The sequence below is a fragment of the Perna viridis genome, chromosome 6 (genome assembly GCF_037379345.1).
Source record: "Perna viridis isolate PV_CMFRI_1.1 ecotype Kerala chromosome 6, ASM3737934v1, whole genome shotgun sequence".
Taxonomy (NCBI): Eukaryota; Metazoa; Mollusca; class Bivalvia; order Mytilida; family Mytilidae; genus Perna; species Perna viridis.
The window spans coordinates 26,579,010-26,605,429 of NC_142450.1; the positions used below are offsets into that span (position 1 = coordinate 26,579,010).

The 26,420-nt window shown below is 31.9% G+C and overlaps 2 protein-coding genes across 18 annotated transcripts in view; one reads left to right on the top strand and one right to left on the bottom strand.

Annotated features, from left to right (window-relative positions):
* Positions 1 to 1,896: 1,896 nt before the first annotated feature.
* LOC148614285 (small ribosomal subunit protein mS35-like) lies at positions 1,897 to 15,917 on the bottom strand. Of its 2 annotated transcripts, none has more exons than XM_088588339.1 (9): positions 15,760 to 15,917; positions 12,093 to 12,175; positions 9,571 to 9,690; positions 6,914 to 7,034; positions 6,342 to 6,478; positions 5,908 to 6,017; positions 5,326 to 5,395; positions 3,567 to 3,677; positions 1,897 to 2,119 (listed from the first exon to the last, which is right to left on the bottom strand). In XM_088588339.1, the coding sequence occupies exons 1-9, from the start codon at positions 15,872 to 15,874 to the stop codon at positions 1,922 to 1,924; spliced, it is 1,065 nt and encodes a 354-aa protein (XP_088444465.1). In that variant the 5' UTR covers positions 15,875 to 15,917; the 3' UTR covers positions 1,897 to 1,921. The 2 variants fall into 2 exon arrangements, with proteins under 2 accessions (XP_088444465.1, XP_088444464.1); XM_088588338.1 differs by having other exon boundaries at positions 3,555 to 3,677.
* Positions 15,918 to 15,924: 7 nt separating this feature from the next.
* LOC148614286 (protein phosphatase 1 regulatory subunit 12A-like) overlaps positions 15,925 to 26,420 on the top strand; it is a 65,886-nt gene continuing 55,390 nt past the window's right edge. For 7 of the 16 annotated variants that reach the window (XM_088588318.1, XM_088588316.1, XM_088588315.1 and 4 more), the window contains exons 1-3: positions 15,926 to 16,198; positions 20,051 to 20,181; positions 25,263 to 25,381. In XM_088588318.1, coding sequence (XP_088444444.1) covers positions 15,956 to 16,198; positions 20,051 to 20,181; positions 25,263 to 25,381 — 493 coding nt within the window. In that variant the 5' untranslated portion in view covers positions 15,926 to 15,955. Of the gene's footprint in view, positions 16,199 to 20,050; positions 20,182 to 25,262; positions 25,382 to 26,420 lie in introns of all 16 variants that reach the window. The other 9 variants (XM_088588322.1, XM_088588317.1, XM_088588328.1 and 6 more) reach the window with 2 other exon arrangements.

A 26,420-nucleotide genomic window follows, 5' to 3' on the forward strand; every position in this document is an offset into this window, starting at 1 on the left:
TGATTATCAGTTTCATTGTAAAAAACAATCCCCACTTACTGAATGAGAAGGACTAAAAGGGGTGCACCCCTGTTCTGATTACAGCATTGAAGAGAAAATATCCCCTGACATCTGTGTTGTTACAGCATAGTCTGGACACATCAATGGAAGACATTGATGAAAAGTCTTTGGCCAAACTGGTACCACCTGATTGGATGTTACTTGTCACCTGAATTGCTAGTATGGTGGTTCAAATTAGGAAACTTATAATAGAGTCTCTAGTACATTTATGTAACTTTTACAGAAATCAAGCTGCTAATGCAGTTGGTTGGTGACTGCCATAAATGTGAAATGAAATTTTGAAAAACTATTTATTTTTTTCATAATTTTGTCAATATTGTTTTGGGTTATAATTTGAGCAGAAAAACCTGTCTTAGCAATCACCCATATTCAGCAGTAACTTATCTCAATACACTATGATTAATAGCATCCTATGCAAATACAAGTTACTAAAGATCACTTGTGTATATGACATGCTCTCCCTAGTAGGGTCACTTAAGATTGGTTTGACTGTATGTTGAAGTAAAATATTTGTATCATTTTATCATTTTGATTTGTAGTGTAATTTGATATCATGATACTAATGATTGCATGTTGTAATAGCATGGACCCATTTGAGATACAATAATGATACAATGCAATTAAATGTTTATACAGAGATACAATAATGATACAATGCAATTAAATGTTTATACAGAGATACAATAATGATCAATGTAATACTGTTTTTTACACTGTTAATGTGCTATTTTTTACAAGTACTCATTTTTGCAATAAATTGGCTGACAAAAATATGAAAAAAAGTCATTTCTAAAAACTAGAAATTCTATGACAAAGATCTCAAAGAGTATACCTCTGCTTCAAACACAGATATGAAATCATTTTGTTCAGTAAACTCCCTTTGGAGTTCTCCAACAGTAATTATATTCCTTCAAGCCAAAGAAAAGCAAAGGATGCTTACCCTACAAGTGTACATGGTACATGCTTAAGTTTCTAGTAGGGTGTGGGTTGCTCATTTGCTTTTGTTTCTTTATACATGTTATTTTGGTTATTTCATGTTGTCTGTGTGTCTATTTTCCTTAAATAGTCATTATCCTTGGCTTGTAGTCTTTTGATTATTATTCAAATAATAGCTCCCTTGATTTTTCTAGGTTATAAAATTCATCAAAATCCCTCAAGCAGACTGGGAGGAGTTGCCCTTATGAGGTTTTAAGTGTTGAACTCTTAAGTTCAATTATCTGCCTTGGAGTTCTCTGATAGTAATTGTATTCCTTTGTGTACATCTTCAATTGATGTTCAACCTTCCTATAAAATTACATCAAAATCCCTATAAGGGTATAGGAGGAGTTGGGCTTACAAGAAATGTGGACAGGCAGGCAAACAGGGTAATTCCTATATATACCCTTAACTTTGTTTGAGGGGGGCATAATAAAGTGGCATTCAATAATTATTAAAACTCCTTACAGTCATTCTTGAGCATGTGTTCTCTTCGTGAAATCTGCTGAGATCAGTAACCACAAATAGTTAAGGTTTACAATAACTTGGAAATAACCATGGTAAGATAAATTCAAAATTATTAGAATTTAGTTTGCAGGTATACATTTATCATATCTTAAACTTAAGAGCTGTATCGAACTTCAATGTTGTGTCCATACTTTCCCACATTGTTCAAGGCTTTGCTTTCTTCAGTCTATTCAACCTGACCCTGTAAAGCATCTTTTAATGTTGAAATATAAATGGGTTATGGGGCACACTTTAATTAAACAAAGAATAAGTAATGTAGACAGACGGTGATTCATATATATATACCCCTAAATAATTCTCATTCATTAAGAACAATAAGGCTGAAATCCCATGTTTTGAAGTTATTTTGAAGATTTTATTACACTGTACTTTCATTAAATTTTGGTAATTTATACATTTCTAAGACAGCCTCTTTATAATGTTCTAGATTGTTTTCTGTTTCACCATTATTTACAATGTCCAATACAGTAGATTTATATTTCTGATATTTCCCAGAATTCACTTCAGTCTCTATTTCATTTACTTTCTGTTTGTCCTCCTCAGTCATTGAATCTTCCTGCAAATTACAGCAAAATAGGTTAAACATTATTTTATAAATATTACAATACATGTACATGTACTGTAAATTAATAAATTATAGCTGCATTGATGTTATTCTGACTAAAATATTATTTTAATTATGTTTTCTGGTAGGATTAATTGGTTATGGTTTATTCTTGTGTCATACCACTATTTCTGGTCTCCATTACTTTCTATGTCAAATTCAGCTTTTTATAAGGCTCAAATTTTTTTTTACATTAGTACTGATGGTGCTAGAGTGGTATCATTATGATGGTCACCCTTTACCTTAACTCTCATAAAAAATATCAACATACCTTATGTGCCTTCCAAGAAAGAACAGTAAAGTGAAAGTAGACAGGTGCAGAAATCACTTTCATTTTGAAATTTAGCCATATCAAGGGGCCTAGAGTTTTTGTACAAAATTGTTTTACCCTACACTTAATAAAGAAAATGAAGTTTTTAGAGTATTGTTGATTCATTCAGCTTTCAGATTACACCAATATGGTGCAATATTGGGACTACTTTGTGTCATTAGAACTACTTTCTTGTATGTTCAGGCGACTGGTTTCCGAACTAGTGGTATTACACCTTATTGCAGATTTTTATGCATGACTGACCAATCAAACAGACCCTGCTTTGTAATAGACATGCTGAGGAAGATATTAATTATACTAGTTCACAGAAGCAAAAACCAACAGCTAGGTATGTCATCCCATTCGGACATATTATTCTGACTTTGAGCCATTCAGTTGTCAGTCTATCCCTTTAAGTACCATGTGCTCGATGGATAAACAGTCTTTGGTATGACTCAGTTCTAGAAACATGCTGCATTAGTTTTCATAATGCTTGTTTTAATTAACTTGATATTTAAGGAAGTCACATTTCTTACAATAATAAAAATATCACAAAGATTTCTGGAAAGTACACAATTTCTGGCAACCTTTAGCCTCTTTATAATTGCTTAATGAAAATTGTTTGCATACATGTACAAATATAAAGCTATATGTAGTTCCAATAAAAATGATGCAAATAAAATGCAAAATCTGAAATCTGTCAAAGCAAGCTTCACTTACAATCTATAATAGAGAATAACATTTAACTGACGCAACCCACAAACTTAACCTTAAAAGTTCATTTATTGGTAGAAGAGAGATAGTTCTGGTGTTTGTCATTTGAAAAACATGTGCAAAAAACAATAATCTGAGGTTGTGAAAACACCAATACTACCATGAAATTAAACTGTTTTAAGAATGTGTTCAATATGTAATGGGATGACGGGAAGAACAGTAGATTGTCAAACTGTAAAAAAAAAGACAAAAAAATATTCTGACAGGACAGGCAAATACACGATAAACCTTTGCCTTCCCAAGATCATTACTAATTTCTTATTTCTAAAACCCTTAATTTTGCAAAGTGCTTAATATACTTGCCTTTATAATAACTTGATTGGAGGCAGCCAGTAACGTGACAAGGTTCTTTCTGGATGGAGCTATTTCCCATGTTATATCAGGTACATCCTCTAGTGTCTTTTCTTGTTCCCATAGTTCCTCAATCTAAATGAAAAAGATGGGATTTAAAGGGAAAGACCACCTTTGTATTAAGTTAGGCTCTTATGAAAAATCATAAACAAAAATAAATAACCTTTAATGCAAAATGTGCTTTGGTAAAATGCTCAAGGCTATGCAAAATTATAGATCTTTGAATTATGTGTGTGGATAGCCATCTTACAAAACTCTCCTTTCTGAAGGAACATCATAAGCAGAATTTATTGATTTTTACGGATGGCTTCAGATTGACTTGTGATGTCACTAAGTTGGTTTGGTACTGTATATCAATATGTAAACAAAGAATATTTTGTAAATATTTCTACAATCCTGTTTATCTAATCACCAAACATGCTGTCTTGTCAAGCTTACCATTGCACGAATGATAAAAGAGAAATATGTAAGTTATTTAAATATAAAATATAGACTCCGGTCACCAGGGACATTTATGCACAATATATGAGTAAATTGCCACTTATGAAATTAAATAAAAACAAAGATGAGATTATCTAATTTACCTTTATAACTGTGCATTTATATTGAAAGATAATATAAGTAACTTTAAAAAATATTTAACATATTTTCTTAAAATTTGAATATTAGAACGTATAAAAGTAAATAAAATAACATCATTTTCGCTCAACCAATCACTGGTGACCCGGGGTCATATCTGAGAGAAACTTGTGGAACACAAATATTATCTGGGCTTCCAAGTTAGCTGCAAATCCTGTTGTTTGCCAATGTTGTCTGACATTTGCTTACATGCTGTGCCTCTTCTGTTTATTTTGGATTTAAATTACAGGTGAAAAGTCCCAAATTTGCACTTTCTTCAGATATCATAATCAATTACCTATTTCTCTCACTTAACAAACCGACTTAGTGACGTCACAGCTCAACCATTCATGATGGTGCCCATAGGTACAGGAAATTCAAAATTCCCTAATTATAAATCGTGATTAGTTAGTTACAAAAAAAAGGAAATTATTTTGTTTCAATTTAATTTTCATGGACATTTAACACATTAGTTTCAATATTTATGACTTGCACAATAACATAGTCTTCTCCTTTAATTAACATGAATTCTCTGTGCAACTGAGATGATTTTTTTTTGCCCAACATGAATTGTATTGAAACTGATATGCTTGATCTTTCAAATGGTATAAACAAAATAATTCTTTTCCACATCTTTTGTGAGGAAAATAACATTTTTTTCAGTATCTAGACATGACATGAAATAAAACTGAACCTTTACCAGTAAACATAACTTCAAAATTCTGAAGTTGTCTCCTTATGTTTTTTGTGTCTGTTATCAGGTTACATTTTGCTTGTGTCTGTTGTTGGCTATTTTTACCTACATTCTCTTAACATAAGAACATCATCTAAATGGTGTGTCCCCAGTTTTATCATTAAGAAACTTCTTTTGGACACTTTTTTATCCTTATGAATATCTTCAGTCTTCCACATTTATTTTAAAGTGGGTTTACCCTGACTTTGTTTAACTGGAAAAGCCCAAGACAAGGCAATTCTTATATAACCCTTACTTAGTTGGAAGGGGTATAATAGGCAAAGATATGGCATCAGATATGCTTCGAGTAATCCTGTAACTATAATTGGAGCTTAGATATATTTTGTAATTATTGATGATTTCTATTTTTACCATAGATTCATGATACAGCACTGTTAACAGGTACATAATGTAGTCAAAATTCTGTACTTTCAAAGGGCACCTGTTTAAAAAGAAATTGTGATGTCATGCTATGTGTATTCAATTCATGTCAAATTTGGTTAAATTCATCTTAAAACTTGATATCTTAAATTAGGAAAATATTAAATAGATGCAAGGCTCTTCACTAACCAGTATTTTCATCTAGGAAGATACTACAACTACATGAATAGTGATGGTCCAAGGTCCTGTAAAATTTCATTTACCTGGGTCTTGGACTTCTTTAATTGAGGACTTTTGGTTTTCCTCGAGTGGATCATTGGTTTAAACTTGAAAAAGTTCAAGACCTTCCACCCTTGTAAGTAAATCTGAATCCCCTACATTTATGTTTTGTATTTCTTTAAGCAAAGAAATAATGAATTGTTTCAATTCTAAGGAACAGGTACAATGATTACATTTAAGTAGAGAGATTCTAGCTATTAATTTAACTATCGGTATTATGCTACAATTATTAAAAATATGCAAATTAGAAATAATTACGTTATTACTAGCATCATGTTAAAACATAAAACATACCTATCTGAGGTAAGTGTAAGTTCATCAGTTTCTTTATTATAGCGATCACCAACCAACCGTTTAAACTTGTGCCTGCCGTGATAGTCTAACTTTAATTGTGATAGTTTAACCTACAAATAGGCAAAAAATGGTATCTTTAATCTAATATATTTTAATAAATTTAGGAACAAAGATTACTTTCAAAACAGTCGAAAAATTTCACTTTTCTATAAGTACAGCTTCATAGTTCAAGTGACGTAATAAAGTCTCCATTAATAAAACACATTTTGTTCAAAAACATTTCATACCACTGAAGTTGGAATCATTTGTATAAATGACAGCTAAATAAATTAATTACATTACTCCTCTACAAATGTACTTTCTGAGATATGGTGTTTAGGCTTAGATTAACCTTTCAATACAGACAGACAACATGAACAATCCTGGGCAATTACCTTAACTGACATAGATCTTGCCCTAGGATCCCTGATATTATTACTTGAAAAACAGAAGTCACTAGAGACAGACTCCAATGGAAATAACTCTGCACACTTCTCCTTAGTTAAACCTTTTGGCCATGGTGTGCACAGTTCTAAAAAGACAAAATTGAATCATTAGTTGGCAATGATAAAAAGAAGACAAATCTCATACACAACTGATTTAGATGCTGCTGTTGAGTTGTAATAATTGATATGCATAGATTGAAACTCTTTCATGAACCCTGTCTGACAGAAACAACAGCATTTTTAGGCCACATAATAAAAGTAAGAAAATACCTGCATAAATTAAAGAAGAAATCTCAAATTGATGGGCCGTGCATGTAAATGTACAAAAAATCATATACAGTATGTTCATTAGTGTTATGCTGGAAAAAACTTAAGAGAAACAAATCAGGCAGGCCAAACTCTTTAAGTACTAGAACAAGTATTAGGCTCATCTGAGTCTGTAACAGCACAAAGCAAAGAATGACACTACAGCAAATTTAATAATAAAAAAGCAATATTCCCAAAGTAACAGTTTAAAATACCTTTTAACGCAGCACATTGCTTTTTAATATGAGGTGGAGTCAGATGGAGAAAATTTGGTATCTTCATCAGTTCAAGGTTACCATATTTATCTGGTATATAACCATCATTTTCAGAGTCATTCTGGAAAAAAAAACAAATACAAGTTTAATACAATGCTATACATTCATCAAAGCCTATGAAAAGCTTACAAGCTGTGATCACTTGCATTATGGCAAAAAAATTACACATTGCATGTATTACAAAAAAGGTCATACAAAATTTTGTTATGTACTGATATAATTAAAACTGATCATTTAAATGGAACTAGGATTTTTTTCATATTCCAATGAAGTCATTCTACTGGAACACTACATTGAGTACAGAGAAACTGGCTAGAGCTAGTGGGTAAATATTGATTTTAATTAATTTTTTCTTTGTCTCTTCCACCATGTGAAATGTGAAACATATATATATATTACCTGTAATTAAAGAACCTTAGTGAACACAATCAGAATACCCCCGTAACCAATTTCTGACCAACATTTTGTTTTTGGTGTTCAAGAAGTTGATTTTCAAGATATCCAAATTATCTATTTAAATTGCTTTTTTAATAAAATAATAAAATGCTTACTAGGGTGCAGCTGACTGCAGAGGTCGAACTCGGAACAGTTGAGGCAAGTATAAATACATCACTCAAGCTTGTTACAGCTCTGAATTTTGATTGTGATTAAATAGTTGACATAGGTAAAGAATTTGACTAGAATTGCAGTGGCCCCTTTTTGGCCACTTATTCCTCAATAAGCAAAACCCCCAAAATCAATCCCAGCCTTCCTTTCACTTTTAATACAATTTCAAAGTCATCCATTCACTTTCACTCCAGGTATTATCTGTACATCAGGCAAACCTTAATTGTTTTTTTTTTTTTTTTTTTTTATAATTGATAATTGGTTTTTGATACATGGCATAAGCATACCATTAACTAAGTTAAATTTCATTTTTGGAAACACATCATATACTTCCAAGGGAGAACCATATAATATTATAATTTTAAATATCAAACAATAAATTTATAACACACGCTGTTTTAAACAAATGTTATCTTTAACTGCTCTGAAAGAAAAACTTAAATACATGTATAAAATAGAAAAAATGTTATCTGTAAAAAACAAAAGAGTTGAACTATTTAACAAGAAATGGCAACAATTCCAAAATGTTTTAACATAATTGTGTCAATATTGTAAACAGGACAACAACTTATTCATTTAATTTTTTTTCTCTTCTTTTCTAAATCTTTTCTATATGCTATCCCTAGTTCCTTTTTTATCATTCTGTAGCTCATTCTTCTTCTATAAATTGAAAAACACCAATTTTTGAACATTTATATATACATATTGTGTTAAAAGATGATTATGATGTATAATTGTGTAATGTATTGTATGTATATTGTATGTTGAAAATTTTGGAAAAAAATAAAAAATTATAAAAAACCTTAATTGTTTCTGGCCTCTTTCTAGCCACCTATTTCTTATCATTTCAAGTCACGATGCTCAATATCAATCCAAACAATCCTTTTATGGCATGGCACCTTGGTCTATAATTCCACAGAGATCCATTACATGTATTTATAGTCAAGTTATTGTCCAGACAACATGGCAATGCTTGTTTCTGGCCCCTAATTTATAAACGATTCAAGTTGTAACTTCAAAAATCAATTCCAGCCTTCCTCACAAGTATGGTACTCTATGGTACAATTTCAAAGTGAGTCACTTATAGTCAAGTAATTGTCTGGGCATCATAAAAAAGCATATTTCTGATCCCTCAAAGGTCCCTAATTCTTTATTGGTTTTGAGTCTCAACCCCAAAATCAACCATGCCTTCCTTTTGTGGAATGCCACTTTGTGATTTCTGATCCCTCTAAGGTCCCTAATTCTTTATTGGTTTTGAGTCTCAACCCCAAAATCAACCATGCCTTCCTTTTGCGGAATGCCACTTTGTGATACAATTACAAAGAGATTGATTCATATTAATAGTTTTTGTGCTACGTCGTGAAAATGCTTGTTTTTACTCCTATTTGATCCCACATCGTAAACATTTGAGAAAAAAAGATCCTTCCGTTTGTGGTATGACACCTTGTGGTATTAATAAATTCCATAAAGAGCTATGCACTTGTACTCGAGATACTTTCCAGATATGAAGTGTCTACAGACACTACAACAACCCTGAAAACAACAGCATGATACAAGCATATGACCACAAATTTGTTTGCAGTCATATGAAAACAAAAGCACTTCCTTTCTTCATTTTTTGTTTGACTGTGAACAATGTACAAGTCTAGATCCATCAAAAATTGCTGAGGCAATATTATTTTCTGAGTAAAAAACTGCCTGAGAATCTAGAACTAGACATTGCTCTTAACAGGACTAATGCTCCCCACTGTTGAACCCTGTTTATGTGAGGACCGATATGGACACAATTTGTATGGGGGATAAACCAAGCACTTTTGACACACAATTTTTCACCATTTCTAAAACTCCAAACCACTATCAGTGGGATTTTTATTTTGACAACGCAATGACATAGTATGATGGACAGGGTGAAACCTATATACTCCCCCAAACTTTGTTCGCAGGGGGTATAATTAACTTTGAAATCAGAATAGCCTCAAACTTCAACATACCTTGATATTCCCTTGCCTTACAGGAAATGGTATTGCTGAAGCTTTAAATGTAGTAGCTGTTGGCCAAACATTGGTCCAGGTTTGGTCTACTTTCATTTTGTGATATCTAGGTTGAACAAGCTGAAATAAAAGTCAAAGCATATATCATATTACTTACTCGTATAACTTGCGAGAAATGTTTTTTAAACTTAGTTGTATGCAGAAGACTGATAATTACAAAACAAAATCCTCAAATAAAAAAAAATCACTGCTAAGTAAAACATCCATTTACAGTGCTGTAATAAAAAGATGAACTTAGTCCTAAATTTTTCAATTTTCATTTAAAAGTATGTACATGTATATTTATGTTTGCAATGTGTATACATATTTTAAAGATTGATTGCAATGTGTACATGCACATGTATGTTTAAGTTTGATTACAATATAATGTTGTTGGTCTTCATAATCAGTATCAATTATTATACCACCACAAAATAGTAGTTTTTTAAATGTTAAGATTATGAGATTACCGTATCATATTTGAAGATTTGGAAGTATCATTCATGTATTGGATTGCATGAATTGAGTTCACTGGTGACAGATTAGCCGATCTAGTCAATAATTAGATAAAGGGACTGTCAAATCGATATTGATACATATATTTGAAAAATATCATCAAATACAATTTACGTTCACATATTCAAATGCAACGACCAATTATATTTGTGAAAATAGTAACTTACATCTCTAAAACAATGTCATGGCATGTGTAAACGAAATGCTTTGCAAAGCTCACCTAGATACACCCCATAAGTCAAACCCTGAACAGATAGAGCAAATATGGACACAAAGTTCAAGATTGATACAGTCCTGAATTTGATTATGATTAAATACACGTATTTGACACAAAAATATATAAATAAAAAAGAAGCTTACATTCATAAAAACAACAATTCAACAAAATTTCATAAGAATTACTTGAAGCATTTTGAAGTTATTGAGCAATTATGGGAAATCCCCCTTTTGTATGAATAATGTCCAAAACCTCGAAAACTGAAAATCGGAAATTCATAAAAATTGAAAAGGGATCTAAATTTCACGACAACTGCTACTAAGTTATATAATGAACACTGTGAAATACCCCCTTTTTATGAATAAAGTCCCATAACTCTTATATCTTAACGTAAGAAATTTACAAAAATTGAAAGGGAGGGTATATCAATATACATGTATACAAACAGTTCTGCACTGTTTCATTGACATTGCCACAAGAGTTTTTGAGTAAGAGTAAAAAGAAAAGAAAATCACTCCATTTTTTTACGAATAAGTCCCAAAACTCAGAAATGAATAAGCAGAAATTTACAAAAATCAAAAGGGTGTTCTGATAAATAACAACAAAACAAAAGTACAAAAATTTCATAAAATCCAATGACAGTAATTTTTTGAGTTACTGTGCAAAGTGTGAACAACACACAGAGGGACACCAGTATACCATAATTCTTCCCATCTAGACAGGCGGGTGTATATAAATTGTGATGGTCAATGGTGGAAAAGTTCCCTGAAACTTACAAAAAATCTGTAAGCTAATGCTCACTAAACATACTCCTGAAACTTTTCTGTATGTTCAAAATATAAATCTAGTCATCAACCGGAAGTTTATGCTATCTTACATGTAGCCCAAAATTGAAATGAGACAAAGTTTCACTTCTAAATAAAGCTAACGTCAAACATGTGACAAGAAGCTGCACAGAAAACTGTTATGAAATGAGTAAGATATTTAGACAGACAGGCTAAAACAGTATACCCCATTCTCCACAGCTGTTATTTAATGATGTTATCCAATGAAACTGGATGTTTAATTACATATGTTAGAATCAGTAACATAGATAAATGTAACTGATTGACAGAATACAAATCACAAACTGGAAAGTTCAGTTAAACCTACATGTATCAATGACATTAGACAAATAAACCAGTATCCATTTAAAAAAATTCAAAAAACATTGTTATAAAGAAACAAAAACAAACGGAATGTGCTAAATGTTAAATTTGGAAGAAAAAAACAACACACATGTACTAATTTTTCCCTATGGCATACTGTATCACAACTAGAGGCTACCAGGAGCCTGAATTGCTAATCTGGAAACCAAAGATCCTGTCATTTGTTGATTGAAATGAAACTTAATTTTCTATAATTCTGAATGATAGAGTATTTTTAGTCTGTATGTGTACTTGGTAGTTTAATGCTTACTTTGATCCCTTTTTAGCCCCTTATTCCAAAACTGTTGATGCCATAACCCTCTATTAACCAATGCCAACTTTCCTTTCATCTTTTGAAGCCTTTCTTGTAAAATTTTATTAAAATCAACAAATTAATATTCAAATTACTATGCAAATAATTTGTGTCTCTGGAAAATGGTTTTAGCAGCATACCATTGGCATTATGTGACCACAATTTTTAAATACTGCTGTTGGGTCTGTATAGTCTATATTTAATAACCATAGCCAGTAATAAGGGGTAAGAAATTCCCTTCCTGTTGTACCTTATGAGGAGGTCTTTGTCTCTTTTCCAGGTTACCATCTTCATGAACTCCAGCAATCTTCAGTACACGAAAATTTTCTTTTTCTGAAAAAAAAAAAAAAACAACAAAACATTTATACCTGTTATCTTTTATGTAAACTCTAAGGTAAGCTTTTCTAACTAATATAGAAGCCCATTCTAATATTTTATTGCATGGACCATCATAATTTTCTTTTTAAAGTATCACATTTTGAGGAAACTCTTATTTAAATTTTTAAAGATTTTTTTGGAAGATATGCAAGCCACTTCTTTCATACAGAAAACAGAAAAGACAAAAAAGGTGATGAGAAATACACTTCTGTATCAGGACACTGAGATTTTCACACAACTGTCTATAGCTATAAGAACAAGCTTCTCACTATTTGTAGTGGATTGATTGATTTATTGATTGATTATGGTTAAAGCTCCTAAATAGCCTCCTATGGCAGATATTTCATGCATTTCAGGACGAGAACAACTGACCAATCAAACAGACCTGGCATTGTACTAGTCCAACACATGGAGCTGGATCCTTAATGTGCTGTGGTGACTCTATCTTTTTAAATACCATGTGCTTGGCAGAAAGCAATGACTACCAATCTTAAAGTCTTTTGTGAGCCTGTCAGGAATTGAACCCACAACCTCCCACCATCTATGTGAGCATTCAAGCCTACCCTGCGATCAATGAGGCAATTCTACTTGTACATGTTAGAATGGAAAGACAGCTGGCAAGTTTTCATTGGTCCATTTTTTATTCATCTCAAATTTGACTCTGATTCTTATTTCTTTTATATCTTAACCATGTCATGCCTCTTTTTTAACCTATGAAAATATCTAAGCTGTTAGATCAGATTGCAAAATAGCATTAACACATGGGAGCCTTAGCATGATGCAGAAACTTCAATATACATGTATCTTACATAAAAAGACAGTATTACACAATAACAAAGACTGCACAACAAATCATTTCAATAACTAAAGCAGAGCATGTATACATACTAAATGAAACATTTCCATTTTTGTTAGAAGACTTTTTATGCAAAAGGTATTGAAAACTATGACAGGAAACAGGTGTCCTGTAAAAACATATATGAAAAGCTAGCACCATGATTCTTTCATTGTTTACCACTATAAACAAAACCCATTACCCGTCTGGACCTATCGAACCATCATAATTATGTCTTTTAAAATATATTTTCAATAAATGCATGAACTCTTGCTAGTTCAAGTTAAATAAAATGATTGAATAATATAGTAAAATACATGTATTTAATACCCCAGTATGATTTTTACTTAGTGAACTTATTGTAGTACATGTATATTATATACTATAAAAGTTCACTCAGCAAAAATCATACTAGGGTATTAGATACATGTATTAGTTAAATTTGTCCATGATATAATGTGCACATCAAATGTTCAATACTTTTTGAGGAACAGATTACATAAAGTAGCTAAATCCACAACATTAGAGTGAAGAAAAATGGCTAAGTTCAACATTCTGTTACAGACTGCCAATTGATCATTCCCAATCCTCATATATTTGTATATGAAACCTAACAAGGATCCATTTATCCTTAGAGGATGATCGCCTTATAAATATTTTTTTAAAAAGATTTTGTTTCACTCAGTAAAATTGAAGAAAAAGGAAATGAATACAATATTGAAAATAGTAACATAATTTGGCAGAATCATCAGATGCTGCGTAACAAATTACATGTGCTAGCAGGGTTTGTTAAAATATGTTTTAGCTGAAGTTAATTTACTATGTTGACAAAAAGTTAATAAACAAATCATGAACTTTATTATATAATAATTATTATTTTGACATAACATGAATTTACCCAAATGGATGAACTGAGACTTTGAGGTATTCTTGTGTGGATAATCGATTTTAATTCAATTACCACTAGTGGGCATTTATATAAACAACAATTAAAACAAAACTAAATGATGAACAATTATCTATCATAATTGGTAGTTAATTTGTACTTTTCAAGGACAGCTAGGTGATTGGTCTCTTTGGTATTTTCTTAGAATTTATTTTTAGACAACAGACTTTCAATTTAGGAAGATATAACTATTTCATCATAAATATATATGAACTAATGTATGTTAAACATTTATGTAAAAGTATTATGTGCTTGAAAAACAATATTCAGCTGACTTTCGATATTCAATAATTCATGGTTACCGTAGCAGGATAATATCACCATATGGTAGGGTCTAAAATGGGTAACATGTATCCGTACCAACTTTTCCTCATACCCAAATAATGTTTTGCCAAAATATTCATTGTTACAGTGTGTTTAAAAATTTCAAGTTTTAATAATATCATGATGTTCTTATGTCAAATTATGGAATACACAATAAAATTTACAGATAACAAATATACCAGACTTAAAATTTTGGAAACAGGAATTTCATGTTACACATTTAATTTTAGCACTTAAAAAGCATCAACTAGAATATAAATAAACTTTTTTGAAAAACATTTTAAAAATCATTAATTCTAGCCAAGCCATCATGTCATTTTGTAAATGTGTACTAACTTTCAGCTGGAAATATTAAGTAATAATGAAGAAAATTGCAAAATAGTATTTGGGTACAGGGAAAAGTTGGTACAAGAACGGTATTTCAGACCCTACCTTACAGTACTTTTGAATGCAATGTTAGAGGAGAGTTCTTTGTGATATCATCACTTACATGTGATTTGGTTTTGGTTGGCAAAAAACCATTGAGTGGCATGGGGCATCAACTTTAAATCATCATAACTTTTTCATTTTTAAAGATAAAATTCTTTTTATCTGAGGAATTTTTAAATAAATATTCAGTAATTAGACTATATGTACATAAGATTTTACTTATAATTTTACACAAAAAATAGAGGTTTACATATAAATATCACTTCAAATTTATTTTTGAAGTAAAAGAGTTATAAATTCACATACATAATATGAATTATTTTATCTGAATGAAACATTTTACAGAACCAAAATTGGATATAAAATAAAAAAGTTATAGTTTTAAAAATTGGGATTCTAATCATGAAATTGTCAATTATTTATTTAGTTGTTTATTTGCCAACCAATTTGACACTTAATGATATGCAAATTGGTGAATATGACATCACTAATGAGACTGACAAACTCGCCTATACATAATCTCTTTCTTGTTCCCATGGTTATATATGAATAAGATATTTTTACATAAATCATAGACTATATACAAGTAGAACATACTTAACAATAACAGTGTTTTATGGCAAAAGGACTCAAGGCAAACAAGATTCGGGAGGAACAGACCCTGACCAGACCAAGATTCTTGCAAATCATGCACTTCAAAAACTTCTGCACTGCTCTTAGCCATATATATAGAAACAGTTTACAGGGTGTACAACTACAAGTATAAGGACCATTTACAACATTATGCTTGTTTCCAATATAATTTGTTGTGTATACACAATATTTCACATAGCTGCAAAAACGTAGATCGTGGGTCCTTTAAAAAAAAATTCAAAGGACCTACGAGCTACGTTTTCGCAACTGGCTATATATTTCACTATCGTGTAATTAGTCTGCTAGTCACTTAAATCATTCAAGGATCATTTAGGCAGACTACTAAAATTACGGTGAAGTATGGGGATAGACCTTCAGAAATTTCGTGTTCTTTTTGCACCGTCGATTGAAATCTGCAACAAAGCCGTCCTATTCGTGCTGAAAGCAAACATTTCTTGGTGTAAAGAGCTGTCATGGTGTTCTTCATTGTACACCCCCCTTTTCTACAAATATCGAATGACGAGAAATGACGTGAACTTCCGCGATTTGCATTTTGGTCGTAGCTGTCATGGCGGACGAATCTCTCAGTGCCCTAAATCGAAGATTTAATCAATTAAAACGTTGGGAAGAATCTGAAACAAACAAAGCTTCTCATTTACCCAAAGAATATCCTCGAAAAGTTAAATTTCAAGATGGATGTGTGTTTCTTGCAGCGTGTTCAAGTGGCGATCACGATGAAGTTTTACAACTTCTCAAAAAGGGTGCCGACATAAACACAGCCAATATAGATGGTCTAACTGCTCTGCATCAGGTAATACACCAACAAGGATGTGTCCTCACGAGTGATATTCGTTATTTTCTTTAAATGAGCCCGTACAGGGATAATGTACTACGAATGCATCCAATCTGCCATGACTTGGATGCAACAGGCTAGGTCAAACTTGTCAAAACTTTTTGTCCACTACTAGGCAATACAGGTACTTCTGTAAATGTTTTCTTTGGCATGCTTTCAGAGCTACAACATGTTATACCTTATTTTCCAATATTATTTTAAGCTTTGCCTATAAGCACTCAAATTACATTTAGTGATATACATTGTAAAATTGTAATTTTCTTGATAATGCATGCATGTGTGCATTGATGATGTCTTGACCAATGGAAGTGCAAGAGAATTCCTATAACACATGATGTGCATTTGTTTTAAATAAGCACGTTATTAATGCATACAGCACTCCTGTATGAAAGATTTTATGACTTTTTTTTTATCCTTGTTTTGACTGAGGATATACATGTATGTGTGCATTGTAGGACATCACAGGCGCTCTGTTCCTTACAAATGTAACACTCAAATAGTTTTCCAGAATAAAACTATTTTCCATCACCATGGAGGATCAAATCCTACAGTACTCTGTGATAGGACAGTGACAAACCTTTTTGGCTAAAGAAAATTATCCTTTAGCTAAGTCAGTTATCTGGCTATTGAAATCTACTATCTTCTACAACACACTCTGGTAGGCAATCCTGCCACACTTCCCCAAACTCAAGAGTCTTCATTCTCATGAACAACTGTTAACTCAACTAGCTCACTTGTTATCCAAACCCAGTGGGTTTTTTTTTAGTTGGGTACCAATTATAAGAACAGCAATGGTTGGTCTCTCAAAATTTATACTGTCACCACCTTGGATCCTTGACTGCTCAGTGACATGCCAGAGACAAACTGATTCAGATAAGAATTAATTCTTAAGCAAAGTCAATTTATTAGCTATTTCAATTTACAACATACTACAATGCAGACCTGTGCATGTAGGTTGTCCTGCCACAAAATAGATCTTCTTAACAATAATGATATTCTTTTGAAGTGGTAATCTTGGGCCATTTACAAATACAAATACCTTGGTGCATTTGAGGATATTATTTACATGCATGTTTGAAAAATTAAGGATTTTTTCCATCTTAAAATATTGATTTGTTATTTTTGAATGGCTTCATGTTACTTTATTTCTTGGAATGAACCAGTCAAAGTGTGACATTACAACGAGAAGGTGAATTAACCTTATATGCTCAATAACGTTGATTGCTTTAGACTTGACTGTTCATGCCATTGATACCATTGTAGCAGCAAATTCCTAATTGATCCATGCACATGGGCAATATTGTTATAGATATAATATTTACTGGCTGGGAAGTTGCCATCCTAAAAAATAATGTGACAGGTGAACCTGAAGTGCTCCCAGAGATGCTATATCATTTTTAAGGCAAAAAACAAAAACAAGGAACATACATGTATATTTTAATTGGACTTCTTTCAGTTCTTAAAATCCTTTAAGGCAATATTTTCGTTCACTTTGGCAATACCATCTATAGTTAACTTGATGGAATTTACATGGGGACTAACCGTGCACCACTTACATGTATTGCAGACCTCTTTATGTATTGGATTTTAAGATTTTTTCACATTAACATATATTCCCAAGTCAGGGGAATGGGGCCTCCAAGAGTGGAATGAGGCCACAAGGCAGCCCTTAATACTGCAGTAGCATTATCGCTGAATTCAGTGTGTAATATTTTTTCCACAGTAGCCAGATTTAAAAAGAAGGAGAGATACGATCATGCCAAAGTGCTTTAATCTGCAGCATTTTTGTGCCTGTCCCAAGTCAGGAATTTCTGTCGTCTGTATGTCTTGTTTCGTTTTCACTTGCAGTTGTCTTTCTATGTTGCTGGAGTCTATAATGACAACTGTCTTGCTATATCTGTGTATAATGTTGTTTTTGGGCCAGCTGCAGCCAGCTCTGTGGTGTAAGGGTTTCCTGGTTCATTGAAGAGCTATGGGTGGCCATGAGCTTACGTTATTCATCCCGTTGTGGTTGTTTTCGCTTTGACATATTCACTATATCCATCTCATGATATATAAGTTTATAAGTTTAAGTTTATAACCCCAGTTTCAATGTCTAAGGGCTGCTTGAATCTAGTTCCATCTTTTCATGTTTCATGATGAGGTCATGATGTGTATAATGGAAGATCTTTCCCGCACATGAAACCCATTTTCTGCCTTGTTTCAGAATATTTTTGATCTTCTATACTTTTACTTAACTACTTTTCTCGTATTTTTTGCTTCTCCTTCATGACTGAATCAAATTTCCATAAACAAAATATTTATTGTATACGGTATAGAAGATACATGTTCATTGTATGCATCTTTTGTTCAGATTTTGATCTTAACACATTTTTTGGGTTTTCCATAGAAAAGGTGGACTTTATTTTTTTATGAATATAGGGTATTCACATCTTATCCACTACTACTCCTTCACCTCTGAGTGGAATTCAATGCAACTTCCACTAATTAATATATATATGTCCATTGTGCACCTCCGATTCTGATCTAAATCAGTTGTGAATATTAAAATGTGCATGTTATCAAATGTTGATCAATGGGTATTGTTTTAGTGAGCTTTCTACATGTATATGTACATGTACACTAGTGTAGTTCAATTTTTTTGTGTTATACTTGGGGGCATTGGTGTTTTTTTTTTCTCACACAGACACACTCCATTTTTGTCTAGCCTATATTTGTAAATACTCTGTACATGTACATGTTGCTTTGCATGATATAATCATGCAGTCTCTTGTCTATTGTTATAGGTCTTATGGTAGCTATGATATTTAAGAACAACATCCTGTAATTCTTAATTTTTTCCTCTTTAAAATGTTATTCTGATCATAAGGAGGAAATGTGAATTGTACCAATATTCAATTATTGTTGGTTTACATGTTTCTTAAATTCAGTTAAACATACTTTGCATTTTTGGACTCTGTGGCCTCAGTTTTTAAAGGAAGGTACAAAATGTATAACGTTTTTGTAAAAGATAAGGTACATGTACATGAAGCAATATGAAGAAAATGTATTAAAAGTTCACTGTTTTTGATTAGTGTATTTACATTTCACTTTTTGATTACAAGAGTTTTTACCAGGTATGTATAAAGTAGAACTTAGTCTTATGTACTTTTTGTTAATGAAAACAGTATAATTGTCCTATTGCCTGCAACAAGTAAAATGGGACATTTAGTAAAAGTTATATTACACTTGCTTCAGGTGACCAAATTTTATGGACATAAATTTTTATACCGCCCCTAAAAATCTGCAGTTATACAATGTATAATTGTATATACTTATTGTTGTCCACAAACACTTGTTTTTGTTGCATAACTTAAGTATTAGTTCATTGTTACATGTATGCCGCAGAGGTCATATTTGGATTGATTTTGGGGTTAAAACTTGAACTGTTTAGGAATGTGAGTCTTAAAGGTGCCAGAAACAAGCATTTTCCAAATATGTGTACAATAACTTGACCATAAATTAATGAATCTTTTTGATATTGTACCACAAGATACCAAGCCACCAATGTAAGGATGAGAATGGTTTTTTTTTTGGTTATCCCAGCCTTCTTTTAGTGGTACAACACCTTGTGGTACAAATTCATAGAGATCCATTCATTAACAGTCAGGTGATTGTCAGCATACGTGTACATGTATAATAAAAATGCCTGTTTCTGGCCCTTAATTCCGGATTGATAATATTTTATGTGTATTTACGAAACAGCAGGCCTGTCAAACTGTAAAGAATTTGTATAACTTACATCAATACTTTAATTTATTTTACTGAAAGGCATGTATAGACGACAACTTGGATATGGTAGAATTTTTGGTCCAGCATTCAGCTGATGTGAATGTCTGTGATAATGAAGGCTGGACACCATTACATGCTACAGCTTCCTGTGGGTTTACAGAAATCGCAAGGTACAGTAAAAATTATCATAATTACCTCATTTTGACAGACTTCTCTTGTTAAGTACTTGTTATACATGTTGAAAGATTTAGACTTCATAGAGCCTGACAGGCTAATCTGGAGCTGTTATAGCTTGGCCAAATAGCCTATAAATCTGTTCAATATCCATATTTTATGGATTCAACAGGTTTATGACCCTACATGTACCATTTAGTACTGTTTTTTAAATTTTTTTTAAGAGTCATTTTTCAGTGAAAAAAATGTTGAAAAAAATGTGTTTTTCTGCTCCTTTGAGGCCCCCATGCTGTTCCATGGTATCCACAAATCAGTCTTCAGAACATATTTCCTGAAGACACAGTGCCACTTATTACTCCTACCAATTTTGAGCTTTTTGGACTAGATTTGAAAAATTTAGAACATTTTGAATTTTTGGCTGGAATCACTCGTGTAAAAAAATGACACATAACCAAATCCCATGAAGGCAGGGGTTAATGTTTCGGCAAAGATGCAGGAACTGGCCCTTACTCTAAGCCTATAAGGTTCTGCCAAATCCCAATTGATTTTATTACATAGTAGCAGTTTAAATGTTGTGAGTGATAAGCATTTACAGTAACCAAATGGAATAACTGCCTTTGCTTCTTATAATTTAGAGGACAACTTTAAAATGCCAGTGACCATCATAATACAAAAAATTATAAGTGCTAACACTAGTTGTCAGTGTTAATGTCTTAATCTACAGTATATTTTTTAAAGGTTCTCATTTTCTACATCTATCACATTGTCTCAACAGCGTCCACACTGTTATACCTGTACATGTACCCGTACCTTCATGAATTTGAACCTATCCACAAACACTCTTAAAAATTAAAAACCTGTATATTTGGTATAGTATCAGTTCTATGATCACATAGATGCTGTTTGTTTTGATTTGAAATGCCACTCAGTTCCAAAGATCATATGGTACTATTACTGCATGAAGTTGAGGACATGAAGGCATCAGTGCCAGGAGCAGTAGCAACAAATTTTTTGTTAAATAAAAATTTGCCCACACTATCAAAATTCATTGTACATGTCAATAGATATTTGAAACATACACAATATATTTGGTAGGAGCTTTGTCTGTTTTTGTTCCTTAAAACTGATCATTTTCTAGAATTTCTACATGCATCATACATTTTGTACATCTTAACATGAAAAACCGCATACTGATCAATTACTCAATTCATTTCGTATTGAAGGAGTGGTATTCTGCTAAAGAAAATTACCAAATATATTCATCTAATGTAATTTAGAAATGAAGGGTTATTTCACTCATTTGACCAATTCTTATCAGGAGCTTTGACTTTCATAACATTTTTCGCAGGAACCTCTGATCGTAGACACTTTATTTGGTATGCAGTCTCAGTTAGTGGTCTTATACCACGCTTACTGATTTCAGTCCTGTTGGACAACTACTTCCTGTTAGCTGACATTCAGAAGAATACATGTTTGGGGGAAAGCGAAGTATATAGTGAAATTTTATTTTTTTAAAAAGTCATCAAGTGGTCTAAGAGGAGTTGCAGATACATGTACAAGTTGGGTACCCAACCTATCTGTTCGATTTGAAAAGTCCTTATTGCTAGTGAAAACCTAAAGTCAATTCAGTTAATACAAAAAAATGAATAGCAGGTGCACAGTGATGTAGCCTTAAAAATCTTTCTCTGAAAGTTTAATAATAGAATTGTGGATCAATATGATATGGGTACCACTTTTCTGAGTCAATGACTTAGGTAAATTGTGAGGCTAAAGGAAAGTCCATATCCATTCAGATTAATAAATTAAAATAGCTGGTTCACTATGGCATTTCTGTACTGACATGTAATGAGCATTTTTTGAAAGTTTCATTAAACTTATCTAGTGGTTTAAGTGGAATTCAGGATATGAAAGTGTGACTGACGGAAGAAAAGGGAAGAAAGGAAAGACAGAAGGGGAATTGACATCCTGCTTATTATTTACATGAACTGCTTAAAAAGAGAATTTTAAATGATTTTATTTACTGTGCAATGTGCATATCATTAAAATATGCTTATCTCATTGGATAATTGGCTTTACATGTGATATTTAATGAGTTGATGAAAGATCTTCAAGCTATTTATATAAGCCACACCCACATTTACATGTAAGTGGACTACTTTCATTGATCACCACATATTGCATATTTTCTATAAATATTTAATATAAAATATAAATGAAATAAGAGAAACATATGAAATGTAACCATAAGAATTGAATGTTTCATTTTTGATGTTTCATCAGTGTGAAAAAGCTTTGACCTGTAGCACATTTTGGGCATGAAACACTAGTGCACTTCATTAAAAAATGTGCTAAGGTCAGTGCTCTTATACAATGATGAAACATCAAAAATGAAAATTTTAGTTCTTAAAAGAAAAGGAAATCAATTGATAATGTGTATGTATCCTTCCCATTCGTTAATCTCCTTTGTTTTTTTATGTAGGGTACCTTAGAATTGCAACTCATTTCAATTTTCACTTGGGAAGTATTGTACATGTACATGTATGTTATGATTATGAACAAACGTTTACATGTAGAAGTCATATAGGTATCTTCACCTCTATGCAACTTAATTCAGGGTATCTAGCCAAATCTGTCCATTTACATGTACATAAACATACATGTACTAGTACAAGTAGTCAAAATGTACTAGTATTTTATATTTAAAGTGAAAAGAAAGGTGCAAGGTAATTAAATTTAAACTGTATCAAGAACCTGTTGTTTATTTAAAAGTCTTGACAATAGAACAGGATACTTTGATTTTTAACACAGTGTATTGATATGGCATACTGACTATGTAAATAATACATTTATGTGCCCTGTAGGAATTTCATTGAGAAAAACTTCAAAACAAAACTTTGGTCTGATTATTGATTGATCACACAGTAAATGAGGTTAAAAGGGGGAGAAGTAGATTTATATCTTAAGGTTTATTTTATGAAGGATATATTTGTACTGAATATTTTGTACTATTGATATTTGTTTGTTCACTCAGGTACTCAGTTTATTAAAAATAAAACATAATTCATAGTCCTGATAAACTTCTCTTCACTTCTCCCTGACTGTACCCTACTCTCTTCACTTCTCCCTGACCCTACCCCACACCCTGAAAGAAAAGTCACTTCTCCCTGTTTTTCTCAAATTGCTTGAGCCCAGAACCACTAGCTTGTCTTAATTAATCATGATGAAAATTGGTCTCTTCATATTACTGTCCATTCTTCACTAGAATGAATCAACAACCTGCTTAAAGTGTACAAATTCTGTAGCTTTAAGAGGGTCTTGTCAAGGCCAAGAAAAATATCTGTTTAAGGTTATACTGGAAGAAAAAATAGGATAGGTAGGTAAAATCATTTTTATAGACACTTGTGGGAGAATTTCTTGACTTTGATAGTGCTCAACTAAAAACTGAGTTTAGCACCATCACAGAAAAAAGTGCCAATAAAAAATAATAGAAAGGGCACCAAAAAATTGGTTAGGTAGAGTAACCTTAACAGATATGTTTTTTTCTCTAATCTAATATTGTTTTATTGTACATGCAAATAGTGAAGTATTATTAAATCATGGTATAAATTTCCAAAGCCTGGTTCACAAACTAATATTACCCTCTATAGTACAGTCTGATTAGAATCTGCATTATTTATGTATGAATGAACAAGATATGCTGTAGACAGTTACTGTTTAGATACGTGTAGGTAGCAGGTCAACATAGATATAGTTAACAACATGTTCTTTGTTACTAGTATCAGTTTAAAGTACAGCCTTTAAAAAATTATTTCCTGTTTTCAGATTTTTACAAAAAAATGATTTGTGTTATAAAACTAAGTTAAGTGGTTTTTTAACAAGTTAATTTTGTTCATTATGTACATGTAACTTGGATGGGTCAAATTAGTTAATAAAGAAACTTTGAATGCAAATGCATGATTTTTTGAGAGGGTTACTTTCTTTAAGTTCATTCACAAATCACCCAATTCATAGACTTTAACCTTACAATTACAAAAGTATCCAAGATTTCATTAACTTTGTAATTACTACCAGTACAAATGTAAAACTGTAGTAATATTCATGTAATTCTTGAATCACCGTAAAAAAAATCAAACTTGCATTCCTCTGTTAATATACCGGTACACAATACTGCAAAGTGCAATATCTGTAGCTCAACGCAACTTTTCTTCTAATTTCTCAAGCTCTTAAATTTATATTAAGGATGAAGGGCAGCCATTGAAATTGACATTCATTGAATGCTTGTTGAATTGTGCTTTTTGAAGTTATACAAATATCGGGGCTAAAGTTTTAAATTCAAGTATGACAACTGCTTAAACTTTTTAGGGGTCCCTTAATACCAGTATTCCTGACACAAAGTTCGCTAAAAAAATATTTTCAATCTTACGATTAAGTAAGAAAAAGGCAAAGTTAAATCTTTAAAGCATGGCAACTCAGAACTAGAGTGTATATATGGACCTTTTGAAAAGTCAAACATGCTAAATGATGTATGAGCAACACTTCTAAAATATTATAAGTAGAAATACTATGACACCAAGTCTTGGAAGTACTTTTATGGAGTAGAACTTAATTCATAAGGTAAGGATCTGTTCCTGAACCAGAGGTACACATAGAACTTACTACTGTGAAAGTACTTTAATTTGTGGATACCAATTTTCGTGGATTAGGAAAGATACACAAGTTCGTGGATTCTTGAATTCATGGTTTTGAGGTTTTCAGTATACACTTTAATACAAATCTCCTTTTCGTTAGGAACCAAATTTTGTGGTCTGGCTCAGCCACGAAAAACTACGATAATTGGTACCCCACAAACATTAACACTTTCACATTAACTCCATGAAGACAGTTCTACCTTGAGTCCTAACACCATAAGGCTGAATGACTAATTTATGACTTTTTTTTACACTTTTTGTTTGGTATAACATTTCATTTGATTGTCTCACATTGTTGTTTCCTTTGCCATATTATTGCTGCTTGGGCGTTAAACCCTAACAATCAATCAACCTTTGCCATATAGCCTTAATATTCCTACTTTTTATAGATACTTGATAAAAGAAGGGGCTAATGTAGCTGCTGTTAACAATGATGGTGATCTACCAATCGATATATGTGAAGACGAGATTATGGAACAGGTCTTACAAGAAGAAATGACAAAACTAGGTACAGTATACCTGCTTAAGTCATTGTAAATTCTGTTGAGGTGATCTTTGATTTTTCGATGAATTGATAACAATATAAAAAAAAACTTGTTCAGCATAATAAATACAATTGGACTTGTCATGAAAACAGTTAGGCCATTCTTAAATTCTGACATAGTTTCTGGTTAATTAGGTAATCATTAGCCAGTTACAAAGACTAATTACATGTTAATTGAAATGTCTACAGCACAATTATCTGCTTGAGTGTACCTAATATTCTAGTGCTAGCAAACATTTTGAATGAGCCACCCATAAATAAGAGAACTTGGTCTGGTTAAATAAAATGTCTTATATCAATTCGTATTTCCACCAATCAGATCCTTTTGAATTGAAGACTTTAGAATTATATCAAGGATTTGAATAATTCTAGAATTTGTTTTCAAACCCATGCCAGTACCTAATTATTTGTAGTTAATTTTAAAATGCTACCTAAGAGGATTTTATCATAAAAATTGTGTGAACCATGTGGCAGTTAGATGAGATTTTGGCTACTTATACTACATGCATTTACTCTTACAACACTGAGATATGTTGTAAATGTATACTTTAATAAGTTCACATTTGTTCTAAAAACGTATTTTCCTCATACTCTTTCAAAAATGCATATTAATTTTTTTTTTTATTCAAACAATTTATTAACAGAGGGTTATGTTCTTTGTACAAAGGTACATTAGTTACAATGATTTTCAATTAATTGTATTTCGTGTATACATTCTCTTCCCTTTTGTTACAATAACAAGTTATCAAATAAATTATTCCACATAGTGGTTACATGATTTTTGAAGAGGGTTTTTATGCAATCAGAGGTAATTAAGTGATCAGGTAGACTGGCTGAACCTCAAGTGATCTATTTATAGAGACAGGTTTGGCTTAATGCCTACTATCAGAGGTTATTCACGTGAATAAACCCTCTCCTATCTTTGATGCTTTGTATTTCTCCTATATTATTATTTCAAGGGAATTATTTTTGCTGAGTTGGTGATTTTTTAATTTTTGTTTCA

Bases quoted from the DNA above. Each gene is read 5' to 3' on its own strand.
- LOC148614285 (XM_088588338.1), bottom strand. From the start codon at position 15,874: ATGAAGAACACCATGACAGCTCTTTACACCAAGAAATGTTTGCTTTCA. The intron at 12,176-15,759 runs GTCTATCCCCAT...TTTTTTTTTCAG, and splicing joins AGAACACGAAATTTCTGAAG to AAAAAGAAAATTTTCGTGTA. The intron at 6,479-6,913 runs GTATTTTAAACT...TTGTCTTTTTAG, and splicing joins GCAATGTGCTGCGTTAAAAG to AACTGTGCACACCATGGCCA.